The sequence below is a fragment of the Oreochromis niloticus genome, linkage group LG23 (assembly GCF_001858045.2).
Source record: "Oreochromis niloticus isolate F11D_XX linkage group LG23, O_niloticus_UMD_NMBU, whole genome shotgun sequence".
Taxonomy (NCBI): Eukaryota; Metazoa; Chordata; class Actinopteri; order Cichliformes; family Cichlidae; genus Oreochromis; species Oreochromis niloticus.
In genome coordinates, this window is record NC_031986.2 from 10,721,193 (window position 1) to 10,739,842 (window position 18,650).

The following is an 18,650-nucleotide window of genomic DNA, read 5'->3' on the forward strand; positions in this document are numbered from 1 at the left end:
CCATTTCTTCACCGCGTTTGCTGTATGTTTTGGGTCATTGTCGTGCTAAAATGTCCACTGGTTCCCAAGGCCAAGTTTTTCTGCAGACTGCCTGATGTTGTTGTTGAGAATCTTCATGTATTGCTCTTTTTTCATGGTGCTGTTTACTGTGATTAGGTTCCCTGGTCCATTGGCTGAAAAACACCCCCAAAGCATTAGGTTCCCACCACCATGTTTGACAGTGGGGATGGTGTTCTGTGGGTTGAAGGCTTCTCCTTTTTTATGCCAAATGAAGGCAACATCATTGTGACCAAATAATTCAATTTTTGTTTCATCTGACCATAACACCGAAGACCAGAAATCTTCTTCTTTGTCCAGATGAGCATTTGCAAAGGCCAAACGAGTTTTTGCGTGCCTTATCTGGAGAAGTGGCGTTTTCCTTGGTCTGCATCCATGGAACCCAACAGTGTCCGTTGGACTGTCTGCCTTGAGACATTGCCACCAGCAGAGCCCAGATTCACCAGAATGGCCTTGGTGGTGATCCTTGGATTCTTTTTCACCTCTCTCACTATCCTCCTGGCCAGCACAGGTTTCACTTTTGGCTTCCGACAACGTCCTCTGAGATTTTCCACAGTGCGGAACATCTTGTATTTTTTAATAATACTTTGCACTGTAGCCACTGGAACTTGAAAACATTTGGATATGGCCTTGTAGCCCATTCCTCACTTGTGAGCAGCCACAATGTGCAGCCGCAGGTCCTCACTGAGTTCCTTTGTCTTAGCCATGAATGTCCACAGACCACCTGCAGAGAGCTGCTGTTTTTCACCTGTTGAGTTGATTAAAACAGCTATTCCCAATTAATCAGGGTAATTATGATGCTTTAGAACAGCTTTGACTATTTGGAATGGTATGGAACTTTGGATTTTCCCAGAGACTGTGACAGTTTGTGAAGGGTATGAATAATTCTGGACATGATACTTTTTGCTCAAATGTAAATAAAAGCTGAGAAATATTTTTTTTTCCACAATGATGCGTCTTGTACATCATCTTATTATCTTTTGGGAGACGCCTGTGTCATTTCCAGTCAAAAAATAACTTGCTAGTTGAATAAAAGTAACTTTAAGTCAAAATTTGGCAGGGGTATGAATAATTATGGGCTTAACTGTATATCACGATATAACACCTGACCTGTGGTCATCTGGAAAGTACGCAGTCTGTAAACAGTGAGTGGAGAGGGTGCAGTCTTTGTTTTGAGTTACCGTAAAGCATGTCGCAAATCTGGGTGCACGTAAAGCAGCACCATGTTGCAAAACCACAAGACGGAGTTTCTTTGCGAAAAATATCATTTTTTTATACTTTATTTTCTCTTGCATAAAGTTAAGAGTAATATATTTGCAATAGGCTATTTAACCCTTTAAGACCTACCATAGAACCAAGTCCGCCAGAGCTTATCTTTACATTTTTACATGCTGTAGTGCCATTTGTGATAGCATTTCAAGTTGCTATACATGAGTACAACCGTTATAGCCCAAATTTTAATAATATGTATGCATTAAGTCCATAATAAGTACAAAAATTGCAAAAAAGTGCAATAAACGACAAAAAAAAATTGAAAATCGTTTTTGTTTTTTTTCCCATATATTTCTAGTTAGAGAAATTTAAGAGGCTTATCCCTCAAAACTGTAAATACAAAAAAGTTGCACAAAATAGTTTCCCACCACGAGAAATTTATTGAGTGTCTTCATAGTTTTATTTTTGAGATACACTAATTTTTATATACTACAGGAAAAATGAAAATAAATATTCTAATGCAAATTTTCAAAAAAAAAACAGCATGTCCATCAAAATAAACTATTTCCAACAGTGTAATTTGACTTCTAAGCATCCCGGAAACGATACAGAAAAGCATAAAGTCAAACATGACTTTTAAAAACACCAACATAAGCTTTGAAGGTAAAAAAACTACATTTTCCACGAAAATGACGTCACTTCCGGTTTCGGACAGGTAATGGCGGACATGCGATAGTTCGCGCTGACTTATATTCCAACTAGGAAGTGTTATGAACAGCTGATCGGATCGGCAAAGCGTGTTTCTGGAATATTATGTTTTTGTCGCTGGAAGTGCTTTTTATGCAATTTTTGCAAAGCTATATGTGGAAGGAAACCATGACCTAGGGCAAGCTAATGGAATAAGATGTAAGTACAACTCCTACGGTTTCATATGCAAAAAAAATTATTGCGCTAGCTTACGTGGTTCCAGTTCTACAGGGATTTAAAAATAGGCAAAACGGAGTGTGCCTGCTCCGACCGGTTGTAAAGGGTTAATGTAGAGCTGGGCGATAAAACGATAACGATATGTATTGCGAAATAACTTTTTCTCGATAGAAAAATTAAACTATTGCGATAGGCCTCATCTCTCTTATCCTCTTAAAAAAAAAAAAAAAGAAAAAAAAAAAAAAAAAGAACAGCCAATCCAAATTAAGTAGCGCAGAGCCGAACCAATCACAGCCGCAGAGTCACGTCACGTGACTTGTTACGTACAGCACAAGCGCCAAGGCGCACATGTGTATTTGTTTTTGCAGCCGTGCAGCCCGGGTAATGAAGGAAATGAGTTTGCCGACTAGAGAAAAATCAACCGAGAGCGTGAGCGAAGGTTACCGAAGAAAAAACCGATGATGGCTCCAATGCCGGAGAGCTTGTCGAACGGAAGGGCCACAGAAGTTCCATAGTGTGAAGGTATTTCGGCTATTTCAAGTCTGACAAAAAACAGAGTAGCGCGCACCGTAAATTGTGCCGAAAGCAAGTCTGGAAATACAATAAAGCGGTGCATGCTCAATCTCTGACTGAAAGCGCTAATTCGTCATTCGGCTTTTGTCAGACTAAAGTCACTGTTAAAACTGTTTGAAAAGCTAAGCTATACAACAAGGAGAGATTGAGAATTTCCTTTTAGTTCTCAGTTTATTTGATATTGACAAAAGTTAGTCAATTTTGTCTGTTCTTCTGTAAAACGACCTAAGATTTATTTTTAGAATTAATATTTTGTTTCTAAGTGGAATTGACAATTTAGTAGTCTGTTTTGTTTGTTCTATTTTGAAACTTAAACGCTTTAGCGGCTGCCTTTTGTGTAGTTTGCAATATTTGCCTTTATTTATCTGAAACTGAAGTCTCATGTTCCTTAAGTACATCTACCCTGTTGAACTTATTATGGGAAATAAATATTTTAATTAAAACAAGCTGCTGATTATTTCACATTTTACTTGTGAGCAACGGCACATTTAAATCTTACAAATATAGTTATTTGGCTTATATCGTGATATATATCGTTATCGCCTGAAATGAAAAAAACATATCGTGATATGAAAAAATCTTATATCGCCCAGCTCTAGGTTAATGATATATTTTATGTAATAATTTTTAAAATTAGGGTTAGAAACGTTAGAAGACAAATGGCACGATAGACACTTTTCTATCGTCCACACGATATATATCGTCATATCGCCCAGCACTACTCTCAATCAACCCAGTGCTGTCAAACAAATGCTGGCAAAGAGAAACTACTAGCTGTCATGATGTCATGATCACCAACAAGAAGTTAACAGGCTTTGGCGTTATCAATTCAAGATATTGTAGAACCTTCAGCACCACTTATTAAAAGACTTAAAGAAGTGTGTATATACATTTGAGCCTACATGTATATTTTTGACTGTGTGGATCAGAGAAGATCATTAAAGGTGTATGTTATTCAATTATTCCACAATGAAAGAATGAAATCGTTAAAAGTAGGCATTCTTTGGTTGATCACTTGTATGTCTTTAAACTTAAAAGCTAACTTTAATTCAATTTTCCAAGTTTCCCACTACTTTGTGTGTTATTTGAGGTCTTTATTTCAGTATATGTTCCACAGGAGATCTCACACTTCTTACATTCAGTCATGTCCCTGAACAGAATCAGGGCACAGGCATCAAACAGTAGGGCAATAGCATGTTTTAGAATGACAGCTGCATGTCAGCCTCCAATGACAATTTAGTACCTAAAAAGGGATCTACTTCAACAACTAAGCACAATGCTTAGCGGTTTTCTTGCATATTGCAAACGGTGGAAACAACAAACTTGTTTCACCACAAAGAAACAGACTGTCAAGTATAACCAGGAGGAGTTAACACAGTGAACCAAAAGTTATCGAATGACTCAACCGAGTATCGCTGGAGCTCTCGGTAATTACACTCCATATAACAAGAAGTGCAAATGGTGGATGGAAATTGCTGATGCAGTTACACTGTGGTAAAGAAGGGCTTTAAGTAGCTGTTTATAAAGCCTGAACCGAGGTACAAAATTGGCGGTAGAACATATTTTTGAGTTTCAATTTTAATGTTAGACAATACTGTGCAGTTCCTGGAAAGTTAAAGTGGAAATGAAACACTAAATATATAATGACTCATTTCCACCATTGAGTCCTGCTCTCAAAATAATTAACTCTGAGTTATTGGTTCTGTTACTAGTTAGTTAAACTAAACGAATGTAAGTCAATTGACAGCAACCAACCAACCCGGTGGTGTAATGTTCCCTGCTGACAGAAGATGTTTTTAAAAACTTTAAGCACTTATTTCTTAAATTCTGCTACACAGACGGTGTTAAATCTATGTCAGTTTTAGAGAGCAGGGCTCAATGGTGTAAATTAGCCTTTATATGTGTAATGTTTCATGTTCACTTTAAGATTAAGTTCCTTATACTGCATTATACTTAATATACATACATTTGGCTTGTGCTGTGTGACTGCATATATAGATGAGTCATTACTTTTGCATCATAATGCTACTGCTGCTATCTTGTGGCAATAAAGTCACATTTCAAATCAGTAGTAATCTGTCATCGGTGAACAGCAGCTCGATTGGCAACAACTTTGGAAAATTCCCTTCATTTTGTTTGTTTTAATAAACAATGCTACTTGCAAGCTGCAATCACAAATAAACCATTAGTGATTGCAATTTTTCTATTTTAACTCTATATGTATATACTCACAAGTGTCATTTTCACAAATTTCCTTGAACTGTCGTGATATAACTTTGAGGGTATTATCACCTACTCTGTGCAAGAGCATTAGAAATTAACTGCAAAAACAAATTTCATGGTCAGTCATGTACACGTCCGAATTCTCAATAAATCTCCACCAAAACCTCATCATAAAGATTGTAATTTACAAATTTTAACATTTTCACAAAGACTGATTGAAACTAATATATACTCATGTTTTTGATTTTAGTTTTATAAGAGCACAAAATTAATTCAGTTGCTTTACTCTTTTTTGTGCAACTCAAAGTGCATGTTTATTATCACATCACTGCCAGCTTTGTTCATAAATATAAATGTTGTTGCTGCACAAATAGCAGCACTGGTGGTGGCTACTTTATCATTTATATGGCTTTCTTATGATCTAGTAGCCAGTTGTTGTATCCATGTCTGCCTTACATTTTTTGCATGTTTTCCTACATGATTACTTGACTGCAGACAAATTTTAGACTTTTCTTAAAGTAGTCTGCTTATTTTTATGGACAAATACCATTCAGAAAAACATGTACAAGCAATGTATATATTACAGCATTTTTTTTATATATATTTAACTACACCACACAAGTGTACAAAGGCAAACAAAAAAGAACAATCTCACACTTATTTACTATTATAAAGTGCGAATTACTGACATAATACCAATATTTCACCTTTAAATATCGTCGTTATCATGACACACCTAATGTACAGTATCAAATGTTTTAAATTATTTTCTGATACATCTTCTTGAGGGATGGACTGGTTAAAACAACTTCTTCTAGTGGACATACATTTGACACTAATGAGTTGCAGTGATTTCTGGTTGAAAGTGGATTAATGTTACCTGTGTCTGATCAGTTTTGTTAGTTAAACCTGACTGAAGCTATTAAACACTCACCCAAGTGACAGCCCATTTTACGTACTTCAAACTAAAGCAAATCCTAATAACCAAACAATCTGGCATTCCAGCAGCAAAGCATCTTGTCTAACATTTGTATGCCAAATGTTGCAGCTATCTGGGCAGAAAGCAACATTACACCACAAAAAAATGATAAAACAATCAATGAAAATGGAAGATCTAAATGTCGCCCAAGCAATTTAATTATCTCACTCAGAATAAGCCAGAGGACTGATCACTTCATTGGTTCAGAGTGAGTCGCACATCCCAATATCCTTGGCCCTAATGAGCACCCCAGGGCTGAAATAAAGAGCACTGTGACTCCAATAGTGCTTCAACAACTTCAGTCCTATTCAAACAGAATCATTACAGACAGAAAGGGATTAAATTGCCTCAGTTCATTGCTGATGCTTCAGCTATGTGAAAAGCAGACCTGCCGTTACTGCAATATGCTCATAGCATGTTTACTATGTAAATTACAAATAAAGAGCACATAAAGAGCAGGGTGGAACTGCCTGCGCCGGGTCAACATGCTGTGTCATCTTTCACTTAATGTAATCTGAAGTGCAGCTGACACCTGACCTGTCTGGCCTCGCTCTACTGAAATAAGGCTAGAACAACCACCGGGGAGGTGAATGAACACACATGCATGAATTGTAAAAATCAATCATAGCTTCTCTTTATAGCAATGCCACACCAGCATATTCATCTCTTTTTTTGTTTCCATGCATCTACAAATCCGATAAATCAGGACTCTGGTTTGTTCAAATATTTTGAGTCCATGTGCTTTGGTTCGCAGTTTTAAACCTTTGTGAAGTTCTCAGTGTTGTAGAAAAGAAAAAACACATCATTCCATCCAAAATAATGAGAAGCAGGAGGAAGGGAGAGGATCCCAGTGGAAAAGGAGTTTATTTTGGTAGTTGTGTGTGCAATCACACACGACGACAACACACAAAAGTCCAGGTTACAACTGAGCCCAGCAAGACTACCATCAGGAATATGATACAAGGTCAGCTGCTCGATTATGGAAAACATCACGATTGCAATCCTTTTTCATCAACTGTATTTAAAATTATTATTTATTGTTAGGTTAAAAATTATAATTTTTTTCTGATGGGTGTGGTGGGGGACACGGTGTTAGGTCAGGAATTAGGCCCAGATTAGCCAGTGTTTTTGAATGTATAGCCCACACATGGACAAAATACAGCATGAGGGCCAGAACTAGCCTAGGAACAAGGTTTTTTTTTTTTTTTTTTGCCCACACCTGCTATGGCCTCTCTTTCCCAAGGGCAAACACTGGTCCCTGCAGCTTCCACAGTGGGATGTCTGTGGTTGCAGACAGGGGCAACGAGAGGCCAAGGTGGCATCAGACTAGCGCACTTCAGTGGGCCTGCAAAGAGAACGATGGCACTGAGCACAAAGGGGAGATAGTAACACAAATCCAGCTGTAGTCAACTTTTAATTAACCTTCCATGGGTTTGAATACATAAACATTTTACGACTTCTACTTCTTTTGGATTGACTGTGCTGGCCAAAGGCTCTCTCTTGCTCTCCACCATCTTGCCTAGAGCAGAACTAAACTGTGGTTTGTAGGGAGGGGTGAAAACATCACTTTCTTTATAACAACACTAAATGAGAGCCGACTAAAAAATTAATACAAAAGACTGACTGCTTTCTCCAGATTCTCTCATCTTTTTGTTGCTAAAAGCCAAAAATTTGAAACCAAATTAAGATCTGATTAACAGCCCAGAATTTTTATCAACAGCTTTACACAAAACCTTCCTCTCCAGGAACTAACCAACCACCTTTCAGGAGAACTAACCTGTAACAAGACCTTACAATCTGAATTTAGAGGAGATTAGAACGGTTAAGCTATCTCAGTGCTCCAAATGCTACCCATTCAAATTCTTTAAGATTTCAACAACAACGATATTAGTTTGAAAGGTGTCAGGCCAGATCTAAGGGTTTATCTACGCATCTTGAAAAGACATGTGTCTATACAGTACAGCTGAATGAGACAAATCACCATCCCAGCTCTTCTGTTACATGGCAGGATGTAAAAGACAAACTAATTACTGATAATTAACTGGAAAATATTCCATTACTCCATCATTCCATCACAGTACTTTCCACTCGTGTGACCTGATGTGTTATTCCAAAGAATTTCGCCTACGATTGTCTCACTGATGAACAGATAAGTCGGACATCCACTCAAAGCAAAAATAGACTTCCTGGAATTTTAATCTGAGGTGAAAAAACGGAGGAAAAAAAACAAACAAACAAACAAAAAAAAAAACAGTGAGAGGCTGGAGGAGTCCTTCACTGACAGGGTGCTGTCATTCTATTGAACCCAATGAAATGCCAACAAAAAGAAAAATGGAAAGTGTGGAAAAAGCAAGTGACATGCATTGGGAATCAAACCCAGGACTCGCTGCGCAGGGCACTGGTTATGTGGTCACCTCATTTTGTTATGACAGCTGTCTTTTTCCAAAACTGAAATTGTAATTAACATCCTCGGGTCTCGGCCATTTGCCACGTGCTCGGCTACCGATCGCAACGTGGGCAATAAAGCATAAGGTTAAAAAAAAAAAAAAAGAGTGGGAGAAGGCAGCGAGCTACAATGTCTGCTGGCATTATTTATATCCTTAGCCTCAGGGCCATCACATTCCCAGCTCCACTTGTCTCCATTGATCAGCTTCAGCACCCCCCGCTCCCCCTTCCCCTAAGCTGAGGAAAAATGATTCCCCCCCCCCCCCCCGCAACACATCCCAAGATGCCAGGACTCAACACACTTGATCTATCAACCGCAGTTTCACAAAAGAGCTCGCTGGATAAGTGGGATTTCATGGTCTTTTCAGTGCCACTACACTTTTCCCCCCCTAAAGCTTAAAATATACCCTCACTATTGCTGCTCTTTGTAGGAGCTGTCTGCGCTGTGTGACCATACCTGTACAACACCTCGGCGCACTCACTCAGTGTTTGCTTTTGGCTGCAGGGAGTCACACCCCAGTTATACAGATAATCTGCACATATACATTTACTTCTGATAATGTGGCACTCCGTGCAGGCTGTGCTGAAACTGTGACAGGTAGGTTGACAACTGTAGTGTGAGGCAAGTCAGTAACAGTCTATAGAAGACACAAAATGAGTGATCTAGGTCTGATCAAGTCAAGTTTCCTCAATTTCCCATATTTATTTCCCTCGTCAATGCAAGTACATCAAATGCATTGTTCCCCACATTGTCCATTATTGAGCCTTAAAAGGCAGTAGTCCTGGAGCAACCACCAATTAGTGACCAAGGCAACAAGAACTTTCAGGATAAAGACCAAAGGCCTGAGGGTCTGTGCCTTCCCCTCCCCTCAACAGCCGTAATGGACCCTCAGATCTCCACAGAGTGGAGGCCTGCAAGGGGGAGGGGACTGACTGGTAGGCAGGGCTGTCAATCCCCTCCCTACCCCCCAAACTTTTCACCACACTGTGGAAAACGCATCTCCAACCTTTGCACCTCGTTGTGTTTTTAATGTGCCCCTTCCACTGAAAACTCAACATGACAAATTCTTAAAGTGTCCGGCTCGCCAGTCAGTCTGTGAGCTCACATTCCAGGTGTGGCGATCATCCAATTAGGAATTCCCAATCCCCAGCCAGCTGGAATAAATGCATTAGTGCACGCACAGAGCAAAAAACACCGAGCACATTCCCAGCCATACTGTTAACAACTGCGACCAGTATCACTTTAGTTTTGTTTATTCACTTCAATTAGGACTTTAACAAAACTGTATGGCTCTACACGTTTAAGACTAATTCTCCCACCCCCCCTTCTCTCAGTGGACTACCACCTTAAAAATGTGCGGGTCAGCATATAAAAACAGACCCCAGCCAAATTACTGCAGCTGCGTGGTACCTGTGTGGGTAAATGAGAGGCCAGTGCGCGAGATACTTACTTGCCAATCACCTCGCACAACTCGTACACATCCTCGAACAGCACGTCGTCGTCCGCCATGGTCATTCAGGTAAACGAGGATGCTCTCCTCAAGATATCCCACCCACACCACTGGCTCCGAAGGGATCAATGACAACGTAATTTCTTGCTGAATGGGCTTACAGGTGTGCCAGTCCACACACACTCTTTGTATTTTTTTTAAACCCCACAAACACGCACAGACGGGCACAATGTGATAAACGGGGAAAAACGAGGGGCCAGTCGTGTGCCCAACTTAGCCGGCTAGCCACATTAGCTGGCGTCCAAGGCTGTCACTCCGCGGCCCCACCTTCTCCTGGTAGAAGGGCTAGCCAGCGAGCTAGCTAAACAGTAGCCACAGAGCAGACCCCGGGGCGTGGAGATTTCCTCGCTCGTGTGCAGAAAAACATCCCTCTGTGCATGCCTTGGGTTTGTATCTTTACTGGTGCTTGTCGCCGGGGCACAGGAGTCCCCCCTCAGCAGCATCCGACGGATGCCTTCCCCTTCCCCACCAAGATGCTCCCCTTCGCCGCAAGCTAACGAGACTCTCGGGAAAAAAGAAGAACGGTTTGCTAGCTGGGTTTAAATGTGAGCTTAGCCGTCGCTGAAATCACAGGTTGGCTCGCTCCGTTATTGCGCTGTGCACGCCCAGTGTATCACAGACGGCTTATTCCAGCGAGGAAGGGGGGAAAAACCGTAACGTGAGCGGGATACAATACGCTTCAGCTTCCCGAGCCCAAATGGAAGACCTTCACATTCATGTCCACGACTGCTCCTGCTGCTACAAGCGCCGTCTGTGCTCGAGGGTGTTCAATTAATGTCGTCTTCCAGCACAGCCGAGCCGACGTCCGCCGCTGCTCCAGTTCTTTCGCTGGCTCAGATGTAGGCTGGCTGGCTTTGACTGGTTGTTTCTCCGACTTCCAGAAATGCCCGACTCCTCCCTCCCTGTCTCTCGCCCGGGAAACTGTTCCGACCGGAGCCGAAATGGCCAGGGAAAGCGGGCCCCGGATTCCCGTCTTTTTCCTTGCGTCGCCGGAGCCAAGATGGCGTTTTGTGGGGTCCGATTTAGGCGCAGTTTCCTTAATCTCTTCTCCAACCGTTGCATTCAGTGTATCCCGCGCAGGCGTCGACCGTCCAAACCTCATCACCTTACGTCAGCCCCCACCGCCCCCCCTTTTTTTTTCTTCTTCTCTCCATCATTTCTAACAGTTTATTTCTCCATAAATCTCATCTGCCACTAAGGATTTACGCCCCACACCCTGGCTGCCAGCGACGGGATTAAAACCGTATACTTCACAATCGCTGTCTAAGCGTGGGTGACTGCTGTCCTCAGTATTTCCCAAATTCCCATGGGTCTTTCGGGAGGTTTCTCAACAAAACTGATGGACAGCATAGCGTTTGCATTATCTCATTAATCTGACAGTGACCGCTAGATTGTGCCGCTGATGTGTACTCTAATTCTCCTCTGTGGAATTTTGATGACTGGCGAAAATAAAGGCTTTTTTTTTTTTTTTTTTCAGTTCAAATGAACATCCTCGGCACTGTAGTTGGAGTATTAACGCGTAATTATCTACTTTCGCGTAAGCTTTTTGCAGGTGCGGGTGTTCCCCTGGTGCAGACACGCAGGTGGGGTCTCCTCAGGTGTGGAAAGACGAGCGGAGATGCCCCCTAGAGGTGATGGTAGAAGGCGTATATCTCCCACTGCTCCATTTTGAATACCCTATGGAGATATTGTTCCAAGAAGAAAATGAGGGGAAAAGTGGAATAAATTAATAAATAAATGAGAAAATCCAATTTCACTTTTATTGTAAAACAAATCAAAGATATCTATCTTAGTTCACCCTATTTGCACTGGATGTTATATGACGTACAGAACTGTGCAAAAATCTTGAATCACTACTCATTTGGAAAATGTATGCAGTTATTTACTGCATATGTAAGTATATGTGGCAAAGTTAGTACAATAGTAACGAGCTTGTCTACGACGCCTTTTTTGCCATTTCTTTTGTTCTCCACTTGTCCAGTTTCCAAAAAACAAACAAAAAACAGGGACACAGCTGAGATGTGCCAAGTTTTCAGCTAAGAGCTTTTTGGGAACCTCCAGATTGCAAAAATACTATTATTAAGAGGCATGTGATATTTCTCATACATTCAACTGAAGAAATTTGGAAAAAAAAAAGGCTTATCAAACCAAACAAACAAAAGCCAGTCCTGTAAAAATGGTCCAGTACAAGGACTGGACTGAAAATGAGTGAAAAGGCAGCCAGTGTCCAAAAAAAAAAAAGCCTGGAGAACTATTGTTTAAGACCACTTTGAAAATCTGGCTCCTTGGAAATATATATTTAACTTTATTTTTGAAACATATATATGTATATATATATATGAGAGAGAGATCCTCTTTTTTGGGGGGGTTCCTTCTGTGGAATCACAGTTAAAAAGCGAATTTTCTTTTATTTATTCTCCCGTTTTATTTTGTTGTCTTTTTTTGTTTTTTTTCAAAGACATGTTCTGCTTTATATATTACAGAGCTATGTTTTCCAATTACAAATTACCTTTGCATGAAAGTGGTTACAAGTGAGGGCTGAAAAGAAAAAAAAATAAAAGCAAAGTTTGGGTGAGGTACTTCACTAAAGCAAAAGAATGAACTCGGACGGCCAGCCCCCCTCTAGAGGGCGCTGTTCTCACAGGGCACCCTCTGCGGTTTCCATGCCGCTGCATCCTTTCTCCTCGAGCATTATCTGCCAGCTTCCCCCATTGGCTTAAGCCCACCAGCAGCTACTGATAATCCGATTGGCTGCTGATGTGGTCATCATACTGTCTGCTTCTGAACAACCCTCCATTTGATGCACACACACAGCTCGGGAAAAAAGTGAGACTGGAAGGAAAGTATGCAATAAAAGGAGAGAGATGAATAGGAAAATGATAAAGGAAAGGGAAAACGGCACACATGACAAAAAAGACAAGAGCTCTGTTTCCATGGTAACAAGGAAGGAGATATTTTTTATGGTGGTGGCATGTGAAACTGGCAGTTCATGAAAAATGCACAAACGCTTATACACTCCTATACATCTGGTTGCACTGACATGCATGAATTCCCTGAAACCATCACCACACACACACACACACACACACACACACACACACACACACACACACAGACCAGCACTTAATAGTTAACCTTCACCTTTAAATTTCATGTGTACCTGGCACACATTATTTTCAGTCATACTGGTTAAACCATTTTGACTAGCTGTGCTTTTCAGAGAACCTTTTGTTTCTCTCTGGGCTGACATAGATTTATCATCAATAATTTAGACCAAATCAGCTGTATAACATTGTATTACAATCCTACTCAGTCCTCTTGGCATCGAGGTGTAATCTAAAGAATAACATGCCAAAAAGATATGAAGGAGGATGCTTCAGCGCAGAAAAAGTGGGACATCAGTCAGCTGAATTAGTGCAAGGGGAAACAGGGAAAACAAGGTTTGGACTGCTTAGACTGCTACGTGCTTCCAGCTCCATATTCTTCCCTAGGGAACAATAACCAGCAAAAGAAGAGGAGTCACTTCAACACAAATTGCCTTGGAAGTGTTTCCTCCTATAACAGAAACTTAATTCTTACATTCCAGCCATGCAATCTTAATTTATTTGGTGTTTGAACAGAAACGCCAGCCACGTTCTTTTTTTCCAACTTGGTTTCATTTTTTTTTTTTTACACAGATTGATATTACAGTTACAGTAAAACTTCCATTCCAGTGGAAGCTCCAGTGGAGAGGGTGCAGTCCTTCAAATATCTTGGTGTCCACATCTCCTCAGACCTGACATGGGCTGCCCACATTCAGGTCCAGACCAAGAAGGCTAGGCAGCGCCTGTATCACCTCCGACAACTAAGGAAGTTCAGGGTCTCTCCAAAGATCCTCAGGATCTTCTATACAGGCGCTGTGGAGAGTATCCTCTCACAGAACATGACAGCGTGGTTCGGGAACAGTTGTGTGAAGGACCAAAAAGCTCTCCAGAGAGTGATCCGTACAGCAGAACGCTGCTGCAGGATTGCTCTCCCCCCACTTCAGGACACCTACACCAGGAGATGCCGGACTAGAGCAACGCAGATACTGAAGGACCCGTCCCATCCTGGCAACAAACTGTTCCAACTTCTACAATCTGGTAGAAGGTTCCGCATCATCCGGGCAAGGACAGAGAGACTCAAGAAGAGCTTTTATCCTCAAGCCATCCGGGCCCTAAACCAACACCCCCCCCCACACACACAAATATGTTTATAGTGTCCATTCTGTAAAATAGTCAGATGTCTATTCATAGTAATGTACAGAATTCACCTGCTGCTGCTTCTACTGCACATTCACCCAATGTATATACTATATATATATTTATAATGTTATCCCTCTACCCCCCCCCCCCCCCCCCATGTTTTTGCACATGTCGAGGAGCGTGTCAGGATACATTTCACTGTGTGTTATACTTGTATAACTATGCATGTGACAAATAAAGAACCTTGAACCTTGAACCTTGAATTCTATGGAATGGGAAAAGTATAAGAATTCAGGCTATTCAACTAAGTAAGCTGATATAATAACAGAATATTTTTCAACTTTGCAAAATTACCAGTTTGGCATAAATTGAAATTATAAAGTCACAATATTTCTTCTGTCTCTTCACCTCCCGGTTTTATTTGATCGTATTGTGATTCTGAGCTAAATTTCAATGTATTTCCAGATTGTTATCTAATAAATAATTGGATTAGGCCATCAACTCCAAATTCACAGAATCAGTATGGCTGCTTTGTGAAAACAATACAAAACAAAATTAAAAAAATAAATAACTATAAATGTAGTTTTTCCACCGCAGCAAATTTTTTAATCTCAAAGAATGTATTTTTTCCTGTTTTATGCATGTATATATGAATGTATTATATGAATTTAAAATATGTGACCTCTAATATTTTTCTCATCGATATTCAAATTAAAAAAATTTGTCTTTTTCCCCAAAGACTGTAAAAATTGCTTTTTTTTCTCAGAATATCAGTCAAGTATTTCTGTAATAAGGCAACAAAGTCTAAATGTTAAAATAAAAATATAATATATACAATTAAAAAAATATAATAATAAAATATATATAAATATATAAATTATATATATGTGTGTGTGTGTGTGTGTGTGTGTGTGTGTGTGTGTGTGTGTGTGTGTGTGTAAATTAAATAAAGTTAAAAAAAAATTTAAATTATGAAAGGGGAAAAAAACTACAAATCCCACTTCTTGTTTGGGTAGATGTGATTGGCTGAGTCTGACCGCGCAGGCTCCTGGGAAAGCGCGATGTTCAAATTTATTTCCGGTTTTTCTTTTAGCCTTTGTCGCTACGCCAGAGACATGGAGCGACCTCAAAACAGGTAGAAATTTAACCTTTGTCGTTATTACACTATATAAAATCTTATTTTCTACAAAGTATTTGCTTTTGTGGCAAGGAAAATGGCAGCAATGTGTCCAACGGCGCATTTTGGTTTATTTAATCCCGGCCTTTTCCGTCGTTGTCCGTACAACGAGACCCCAACACCATTCAACATTCAGCAATTAGGTGGTTTAATGTTGTTTTGCATTTAATGAAATGCACGAGCTTGATACAACATCAAACTTATCATTTTAGGATTTTTTCACCTCTACTTTTCAGTTCGGCTTCTCTCCTACACATCAAAGAACTGAAATAAATCAAAATTTTACGTTTTGTGGTCGTGGCTCCTTTTTTCACCCTTCAAAATGAAACAAGTGGCAGGGAGTGGGCACTGAAGCTTTTGTGTGTTTAGTTAAGCGCAGTCTGTGTAATGTTTAACTTTAAATGTAACTCCATGGTTTGCAAAAACATGAATGGATTGCACAAACAGGATCGGGACGATAGTTTGCCTTTTTTTTTAATGCTAGCATTAGCCTTCTGGCTCTGCTTTGGTCTTTTTTGACATGTTGCTGCTGTTTTAAAACAGGCGAGCATCTGACCTTTAAAAAAAGACCACATCCATTCACAGTCTGAGTATAAATACGATGTGTTGACACAGTGGCTATATTGCGTCTATAGTATATTTAGAAATGGTGTTTGTGTATGAAATGAATGGCAATTTGTTTTATAATGAGTCTAATAAATTGGGTATTTAAGCACATGAGAAGGGCAGTTTTTGCAAAAGCCTTACTTGTGTTCCTAGTTCAAAACACAAGTTCAACTGGAGATTGTTGCTTTATGTTTGATTTATTTTTTAAAATTCATGTATTGATTGACTAATTTTTGTTTTCAGTGTGGCGAGGACTCCCACCGACAGCATTATGGCTCAGAGGAGGAGCAAAAATAAAAGCTACAGACAGTCATACCGCAGCTGCTTAGGCGCTGCTTCAAGGCTCAGCCACACCCCAGGATGGACAGCGCGGAGGCTCAACACCAGCAGAAGAACAAAGTCACACAATATCACCGTGAGTCAATGCAAGTTTCTCTTCTAAATATATTAATTATCTGGAGAACAGAACATGGAATCGCCATCCTTTGCATTCTGCTCTTTCCCTGGTAAAGGAGAAGGTGAATCCAGAGGATCTGGCCTTACTGGTGAAGACAGAGTGGCAGCTATCGTACGTTACGCCGCTCTACCAGTTCAGACACACCCAGCTCAGGAGCTACTCGAGGCAGCTTTCGGCGTTTATTACTGCAGAGAAGCAGCAAGGTTTGGCAGTGGAGGTTGAGGGAGCGCAGACCAGCTTCAGAGTCTCCTTCTCTGCGGTGCAGGGGCTGGGAGAGACTGACGATGATGCTGAGACGGTCCTCCTACAGGTAAGCACAGGAGTTTGTAGAGGCAGGGAGAAGGTTTTCAGGCACAATATGAGCTGGCTTTACCCTGTCTTCTTTCTTGTCACAGATCCATTCAAAGCCGGTGTTTGCAGGGAAGGATGAGGCGCAGAAGTTGGTGTGGAGCGGCTGGCTGACCTGCATCAATGGCAATCCTGAATATCTTCACTTGCTTCCGAAGGACTTCACCTGTCTGCCGCTCTTTGGCAGCCGTGGGGCTGAGAATCTCACCTCATTGGTCAAATCCTGGTTTCAGCAGACCTTTGACTGCTGCTTTGGCCCTCTGGAAATCAACCAGACCTGCCTGCAGTGGCTAGCGGCATTATGGACTAACTGCCACATAGAGTCCAGCATCCAGCATCTCAAAATGATTTGGACTCTTCCGGTTGAGCCACCGTTGCAGATCACCTACACGGTTAACTCTCAAGACGTGTGGGAGCTGTGGAACAGTGTGAGGAACCCTTCACTGGAGAGCAGGGAGGAGGAGGAGGCAGCGAGAAGCATTGACATCGAGGAGGTGACAAGGTTCATGCAGGGGCTAAAAAGCCACTTCTACAGGCACTTCAGACTGGACCTGTCAGCAGGACGCCTGAGTCAGGTCTCATCTGCACTGGGATCAGCCAAGTTCAGCGGCAGGATCAAGGTACTGCCCTCAGAGCTTTATTTATTTTATTTTTTTAATGAAAGAAGAAACTGCTAATAATATTGGTTTACTTTTGTTTCAGATGTCCAACAGCAGATATGTCCTCACAACCCTAACACTGCTGACAGAGTGTGCCCTTCTCAAAATGCCCATCTGAGCACAAAAGAATGACTTTGCAGCAAGAGGAAATGCAAATTTTGCAATGTCAGTTTGCAAAACCTGTTATGGAATAACAAATATGGCTTTTATTCATTCAAACAGCGTAGCCTCTTTACACGAATTCACCACAGGCGAGTGGCTTCTGGCTTTTTAAAAAAATTTTTATTTTTTCCCCTTTTCATACTCCAGATCTGGGATGTTACGGGAGCTCAGCACGGGAAGGATTGTGCCTGTAATTATGAAGAATTGAGGATAAAATCTGAATGTTTCTTGTCTGCTCACTCAGCTCTTCTTGTAAATACGTCGTATGTTTATTCATGTCCACCTCTTTGTATATTTTTCTCATTTATAGTTATAAATAAAAACCAGACAAGCTTCAGCCAAGCGATATTTATAAAAAATTGCAAATTGTCACAACGAGAGGTGGAACTAAGCAGATGTTAGATTTCTGTGTGACTGATATCTTTGGTTTTTATTGTTACTAAAGTAACTTTGTGTGATTCACATAAACATTTCTCATTCTCACACAGGGCTTTGGTGCAGCCCTTGACCTAAAGGAGTGAACTCCATTGTTCTGCCTTTTAGGCCAACTTAAATCTGATTGGCTGCTCTTTATAACAGAAAGTTTAAACACCAGGTGGGTGGGGCTTCAGTGCTCACCTGTGATCATATTTAGGAGCTTAAAGTGAAACAAATGTATGAAACTAAATGTAGGAGCAAACATAGACCTCATTATTTTAAAATGACCATATTTTATCTGAGGACATCATTATTATCCATCTCTGCAGTGCACATATTACACATGCAGGTAAATTAGATAAGGCAGAATCTGGCTCCTTTAGAAGGTTAATTTCTCATTAATTATCTTATTAATTTAGTTTAACACCATCAAGCTTGGCCGGTTTAACAATACAGTGGGGTGGAGGTGTACTGCGAAGTAGGATTTCATTTAAGTTCTTGTGTTTGAACAAATACACGTGTCACATGGTGAGCAGGACCTTAATAACACCACTGAATAAAGCTACAGTCTGCATGCTTAGTCTTAACTAGCTGCCATGTCTGATTTACTCTGCTAATGTTGCTTTCTAAAATAAAGATTTATCTATATGTTGGCTGTTAATCACCAATAATATTTA

The 18,650-nt window shown here is 40.6% G+C and overlaps 2 protein-coding genes and 1 long non-coding RNA gene across 12 annotated transcripts in view; 2 read left to right on the forward strand and 1 right to left on the reverse strand.

Moving 5' to 3' along the window:
• Positions 1-10,944, reverse strand: part of LOC100693503 (peripheral plasma membrane protein CASK) — a 52,680-nt gene extending 41,736 nt beyond the window's left edge. For 4 of the 10 annotated variants that reach the window (XM_003440943.4, XM_005450023.3, XM_025902968.1 and 1 more), the window contains exon 1: positions 9,865-10,942. In XM_003440943.4, the coding sequence (XP_003440991.2) occupies positions 9,865-9,929 (65 nt within the window). In that variant the 5' untranslated portion in view covers positions 9,930-10,942. Of the gene's footprint in view, positions 1-9,864 lie in introns of all 10 variants that reach the window. The other 6 variants (XM_005450022.3, XM_025902967.1, XM_005450025.3 and 3 more) reach the window with 4 other exon arrangements.
• LOC102083057 (uncharacterized) lies at positions 9,889-11,675 on the forward strand. The gene is made up of 2 exons (XR_003216364.1): positions 9,889-10,027; positions 11,467-11,675. It is a non-coding gene; the product is annotated as an uncharacterized LOC102083057 (long non-coding RNA).
• A 3,502-nt stretch (positions 11,676-15,177) lies between these two features.
• Positions 15,178-18,369, forward strand: cenpl (centromere protein L). Its single transcript, XM_019351464.2, has 6 exons — positions 15,178-15,282; positions 16,174-16,345; positions 16,443-16,697; positions 16,783-17,355; positions 17,438-17,559; positions 17,704-18,369. Exons 1-5 carry the CDS (start codon positions 15,209-15,211, stop codon positions 17,510-17,512), a joined length of 1,149 nt encoding a protein of 382 aa, XP_019207009.1. The 5' UTR covers positions 15,178-15,208; the 3' UTR covers positions 17,513-17,559; positions 17,704-18,369.
• The last annotated feature ends 281 nt before the right edge of the window (positions 18,370-18,650 follow it).

Excerpts from the sequence above, each read along its gene's own strand:
- cenpl (XM_019351464.2), top strand. The coding sequence starts at position 15,209 with ATGTTCAAATTTATTTCCGGTTTTTCTTTTAGCCTTTGTCGCTACGCC. Across the intron at positions 15,283-16,173 it reads ATGGAGCGACCTCAAAACAG|TGTGGCGAGGACTCCCACCG; the intron begins GTAGAAATTTAA and ends TTTTGTTTTCAG. Across the intron at positions 16,346-16,442 it reads CAAAGTCACACAATATCACC|GAGAAGGTGAATCCAGAGGA; the intron begins GTGAGTCAATGC and ends TCCCTGGTAAAG.